This window comes from Nipponia nippon, unplaced genomic scaffold (assembly GCF_047370975.1).
Source record: "Nipponia nippon isolate SJK-2023a ecotype South Korea unplaced genomic scaffold, ASM4737097v1 scaffold_8, whole genome shotgun sequence".
Lineage (NCBI taxonomy): Eukaryota > Metazoa > Chordata > Aves > Pelecaniformes > Threskiornithidae > Nipponia > Nipponia nippon.
In genome coordinates, this window is record NW_028262402.1 from 25180307 (window position 1) to 25186306 (window position 6000).

General features: G+C 45.5%; 1 protein-coding gene across 4 annotated transcripts in view; it reads right to left on the bottom strand.

Moving 5' to 3' along the window:
• FBN2 (fibrillin 2) overlaps nt 1-1062 on the bottom strand; it is a 180680-nt gene extending 179618 nt beyond the window's left edge. For all 4 annotated transcript variants that reach the window (XM_087741308.1, XM_087741306.1, XM_087741307.1 and 1 more), the window contains exon 1: nt 455-1062. In XM_087741308.1, the coding sequence (XP_087597434.1) occupies nt 455-684 (230 nt within the window). In that variant the 5' untranslated portion in view covers nt 685-1062. The remainder of the gene's footprint in view (nt 1-454) is intronic.
• Between the last annotated feature and the right edge of the window lie 4938 nt (nt 1063-6000).

Here is a 6000-nt window from a genome sequence, read left to right on the forward strand (position 1 = left end):
GAAAAAACAGTTTTTGCGTAGTGTCTCAGGGGAAGCCAAAGTAAAGTGAATGTCAAAGTATCTCAATACTGTAACATGCATGAATAAAAAGCCCAATGGGGTACATCTGTCAGTTGCAACGTAGCCCCGCACAATGTCTGCTTTCAATACAATCGCACTAATTAAAAGACCGTATTTCACAGCCGAGGACAAAATATCAAGTTCAATTAATCACAGTTCCTCAGTTATGCAAAGGGGCCGGAGGGCGAGATGTGCCGCAAGCAAAAATGAAGACCGCAGGTTCGGCGCTGAGGCGGCTGCCGGGAGGGGGCTGCTCGCCCGGCGGAGGAGGAGGAGGGCGGCCCGGCGGGGCCAGGCGGCAGCCGACCGCGGGCAAGGGGTTTCAGGCTGCGGAAGGCGGAGGCCCGAGCGCGGCGCGGCGCGGCGCGTCCCTACCCGCGGAGCACGTCCCTACCCGCGGAGCACGTCCTGCTGTCCTCGCCTGCGGACCCGGCCGGCGGCGGCGGCGGCGCTGCCGGCCCCGTCCTCCCGGTACGCGGCGGCGGGGGAGATGCCGCCCGCTCCTCCCGCAGGGCGAACCGCCGGCGGCGGCTTTTGTTGCCCGGCTGCTCCCTGCGCCCAGAGCGCCAGGCAGCCCAGCCACAGGCAGCAGGGCTGCAGCCAGAGCCACCGCCGTCTCCCCATCCTGCGGCTGCCCCGGTGGGAAACGGCGGAGGCGGCGGCGGGCGGGGAGCCGGGGAGAGGTGTGCCTGTCCCGCACCGCCGGCAGCCGGCACGGCTCCGCTCCGCGTCGGGGGAAGGCTTCAGCCGCGGAAACTCTTCCTTCTCTCCTCCCCAGCCTGCCCTGCCACTGCAGCCGTCAGCGGGACGCGGTGATACCAACAGCGGGGTCCACGTTGCATCCCCCCCTCCTCTCTCTCCAAAGAGAGGGGATAAAAAGAGGGGGGGTAAAAAAAAAAAAACCTTGAGTTGGTTAGGCTTTTCTTTCCCCCCTCCGAAAAAGGAAATCCAACGGAACCGCGTTGAATTTCCCTAGAAAAAAACAAGATGATAATTAACAACAACCGCGTCCAAAGAAACGTGCCCAGATGGATTGAGAGGAGAGCAAACACCCCTGCCAACCCCGAGGGGCGGTTTTACAGCTGGCTGGCGGTGCGGGAGAGGCCGGCAGGCACCGGCCCCGCCTCCGCCGGTGCGGCGGCGGCCCCGGGGGGAGGGGGCGAGCGGCTCCGCGGGCGCGGGACGATGATGGTGCGGGACGATGATGATGGTGCGGGACGATGATGATGGTGCGGGACGATGCGGCAGTGCCTCCGCCCTCGGCCGGGCCAAGGGGAGCGGAGCGGGCGCCGCTGCCGCCGCACACGTGGGGCTGCGGCGGGGGCCGGGAAGCGGAGGCGGCGGGGGAGGGGAGCGAGGGGGCGGGCGGCTGCCGGGGGCACATGGAGGCAGAGCGGTGCAGGTAGAGCTGGCCCCAAAGGCGAATTCTGCGCTTTCTTTCGGCGCCCCCTCCCCTCCCAGACCTCTGGGAACTGTACCGTGAAATGTATACGGCCCGCCGTTGCGGAGAGAGTTACAAGTGAAACCCTTCCATAGAAAAGCGCCTGGGGTTCCAAAGAAAGGTCCAGGTCGAAGCTGCAGGATGAGGCCTGGCCCGGCAGGGTGAAGCCTCGGGAGGGACCCTGCCCGCACTGCCCGCACCCACCTGGTGCCGAGCAGGGGCGTCCGAAGCGGGAACTCGCTCCCCTCCTATATCGGTTCAGCCTTGTGTATCGGTCTTTTTGTCAGCACGTCGACAAATTTCTTCAAAACACTTCAAAAATTCCAAGAGCTAAGAGACTTGGAACTGCATTAGTCTGCCATTGCCTTCAAGAGTAGTTTTTGCAGGTTCACAAAGTTTTACTTGTTTTCTCTTATGCTGTTTCTCCCTGCATAAGTGTCTTAAAATAAATGAACAACAACAACAAAAAAACAAACAAACAAACAAAAAAACCCCAACAAAACCCCCAGCGTGGCTAATTTCGTACTTACTTTTTAAGGCCAAAACCATGCGTTTACCTAGATGTGCTGAATAGTTAGCCACCAGAAAAAAGCAAACAAAAGCAAATGGTGTGTCCCTGCTGATAGTCCCCCAGTGCTCCCTGTGGGTCATTCTGATAACAACAGGGCACAATCTGCTTTTGTCATCTGAGAAGATTTATCGCTTTGAATTACAGCTATACAGTTGAGCACCTCACCATACATACCATGCCATACTGTGGCAACCAGGAAACTTTTTTTTTTGTCTTTTAAAACAAAAAAAAGCACCATGTAGCAGCTTCTTTTAGCTCCATGTGCATATTATCTGTCACGTCTAATCCTGGAATGAGAAGCAGGAGCCGTGTTTTGTTATCTCTGAAATAAAACCTGCTAGCTAAAAGGTCACGAAGCCATTCCCTTATCCAAGTCACTGCCCTACTTTGATGGTCTAGTGTCTCTAATAGAGGCTTCATTTACAGATCTATATTCTGACTGATCTGGAGCTAATTTTGTTCAAATTTGGAAGGTTAGGAAAAGTAATTTTGCATGGGAGCATCTGAATCTTTAGAGGTAAAACCTTGAGAAATTAAGGGAAGTATTTAATGAAGGTACTACTTAATGAAGGCGACTGGGTAGAAGAGTTCAGGAACCTCCTGAGTGTAGGTGAGGCTTGGAATTTCTTCAAAACAGAAGCTGTTAAACCTGCCATGAATGAGATGCGCCTAACAAAGCCAGGGAGAGAGAAGGATTCCATGCCTGTTTGGATGAATAACTATCTCAAGAAAAATGCAAAGAATAAGCAGGCAGGCTACAAAGAATAAAAAGGAAAGAACTGATCTGAGATAAGCTTAGGGCCTTGGATATCAGGAAGCACAGAGATAAAGAAGTAAGTCCCAGAAGTTAAACAGAGCTACATCTTGAAAAGGACAACACAAGAAAATCCTAAGGAAAAAAAAGATCAGTGAAACAAACGACAAAAAAAGTGAAACACTTGCACAGCAGCATTGGGCTAGAAATTAGGAGGGAAGGTTATGGTTCAAATCCAAGATATATATACTTTTTATTGTTTGGGTGTTTTTTTTTTTTACTTTGATACAGAGCACAGAAAAAAAAACAAATGGTCAGCAGCTACCAGTGATTTGTAAAGTGATTTCTAAAGCTGAGAGACCCCCTTGAACTCAAATCAGAAAAGGAGTAGGTAACACCTTTCTAGAATTTTGAAAGGAACTAGCACACAAAACTACAAAACATTCCATAGCAAGGAGTCTTAATTCTGATAAGATTGTGATATAAATGGTCCATGTAAATATGCATACAAATTAAGTACTTACCAACAAAGCTGTCTTTGTTAGAAAGGGAAGCATTAGTACTTTTTATGGGTACAAGACACTGATCAGACATCATCTAAAATGATGATTATGTTCTGATCATTCGTGTTAGAAAACAATGTTTTAAAATTGGAATAGCTGCACATAAAAGCCACTAGTATGGTCAAGGGAAGAAAACTGCTAAAGGGTTTGGGTTCTGTAGCTAACAGCAGTTCTCTTAAAAAATAGTGAAGGAAAATAGTGGAACAAAAACAAAGTATAAAGTGATGATAATTCAAATTAGTCCTACAGTTAGAAAAGTTTCTTAGATAAGACAGGAATACAGCTCTGCATTAGAAAAAGTAGAACCTAAAACTCTGAGTAGTTTTGGGATAAAACTAGACTTCTTTAGGAAAGGTGTTATAGGCTGTGTCTCCCAAATCTTAAAAAACATTTGAATTCAATGATCCCAGAGGTTCCCTCCCATCCTATTCCCTATCTGTTATAAAATAGAATAGCTTCTTTCACGGAGGATGCCATGATATATTGACATCATGTGACTGATGCAGAAGGATGAATGATGTCTCCTTTGCTGTAGCTGAACTTCCACTTCAAGTCTGACCAGTTCTGATAAAAATAGTTCAAAATGTTATATATAGTGGATGTTCTGGAAACACGTAAGTGTACATTCATATACAGAAAATATTCCCAGAGAAAAACTTGTAATGTGGATTATTTTTGAATCCACACTTTTCCCATATGGTTGACTTTTTCTTCCCGAATAAGGGTGGGAGTTATTTTTAAGTAAAATCACTCCTACTATTTTGGCATTTGCAAACAAAGTAAAAATGTGGGCTATCACTTTGCTAAAGCAGGATCCAATTACACTAGACTTCTTGGATGTGAATCATTACTTTTAGTCCCAAAAATGATGTCTCTCAAAGGCCACATTTGATTGTCAATTAAAAACATGCTCAGCTGTTCATTACCCTGAATCATTAAAAGCACCCAATGGTGGATGCCTAGATCAGTACAGGTATTAAAAAGTACAAATGACAAGAGAATGTCAGGATTAAAAAAAAAAACCAATTTTTTTCTTCTTAATGCTGCTATCCAAATTGCTGTCATGTTATTTTCCTTCCACAGTATTAAGAGGAGTTGAATCTATTGTAGACTGGTCCTGTCAAACGAAAAGTTTTCTCTTAATGAAAGAGACTGCAGTATTGGGCCCATCTGTTTGCCCAAGGCCATAGATTGAAAGTGTAAGTCACAAAAATGACAACATATACTTGATATAAAAGAATATACTTGTCATAAAGGGTTTTTCAGTAGGATAAAGTTTTTTTGTTTGTTTTGGGGGTTTTGTTTGGTTTTTGTTTTGTTTCGTTTCATGGCTAAGACACTACAGTAAAAATTATGTAATTACAAATGTGTGAACTTATGCTTCTGTACATTTCAGGAGCATGGCCCTATCTTTTCAGTGCTAAGTGCCAGACACCAGTTTTAGCATATGGTGTGGTATAGAGTCACCAGCTCACAGATTTAAGGACTTGGCTATAGACAGGTACAGGATGCGGTTTGCTGGTCCTTCCACATGGTTATACTGGTAGAAAGGGATGTATCTGAGTGCCTGGCCATACCAAGTACAATAGGAAGCATTCAGATTTTGGGCATCATGAGCAGTATCTCCTGCTTCCTCCACAGAAAAAGCGCTTTAATAATGCTTTCAAGATGGTCTGGGTTTATTCTAGATTAAAAGTGGTTCAAATGATAAAAAATGTCTGGAAGGGACCAGAATAAACTAAAAGAAATCTAGTCATTCAGGCGTGTGTAAATATTTTGCTTTTTCTTTCTCCTTTTCTAGTTACATCTCAAGTTCCACCTATACAACTGACTTGATCTGTAAAAACAAGTTCCTTACTTGTTAAACATATGCATCTTTTTTATATTATTTCTGTAGACCTTATTTCGGCAAGTGGGCAAGTGCTCTCACCTGACTTCTTACCACCACTATTTGGACCATTCCAAACATAAACATTTTTAAAAATGTGACAGAGCACACTGAGAAATAGGAAAATAGTGGAAAATGTTAAATTATGAGGTTATAAACATGTTGAATGGAATGCCTGTGAAGTGCAGTTTGAACTTTCCTCTTTTTGTTCCACTTTTAATAAAGCAAATTACAAAATACCTGTTGATTCCCAACAGACCCTGGGCTCCCCCATACTAAATCCTGTGGAAAACAGGACAGAGTGGAACTTGGGTTCTGTAAGAACTGAGGCATCTGAGTGAACTCCTATCTGTATGCTGATGACTCATAAACACCACTCATTTCTGAGAAGCTGTTTTCCTTCAACCAGTCTAACATGTCATCCTGTCTCTCTGACATTTTTCAGTGAATGTTTAGTTGTTGTGTTAAAATAAACATTGTAAAAATTGAGTTTTTGGGCTTCTCCTCTTAGTCAGTCCTCCTCTTCCTCTATGAAAAAAAGAAACCAAACCCAAACAATCCAAATCTTGTAAGCTTTCTGCTGCTCAGTTTTGTAACTTCCATATCATCCTTTGCTACGTTCTCTCTCTCCCCAGAAGTACACGTTCAAGCTGTAATGTCTAGCCAGAGGAAAAACTGATTCCGTGGGTCTACTTTTGCACCTTATGTATTGCTGCCTCTTCC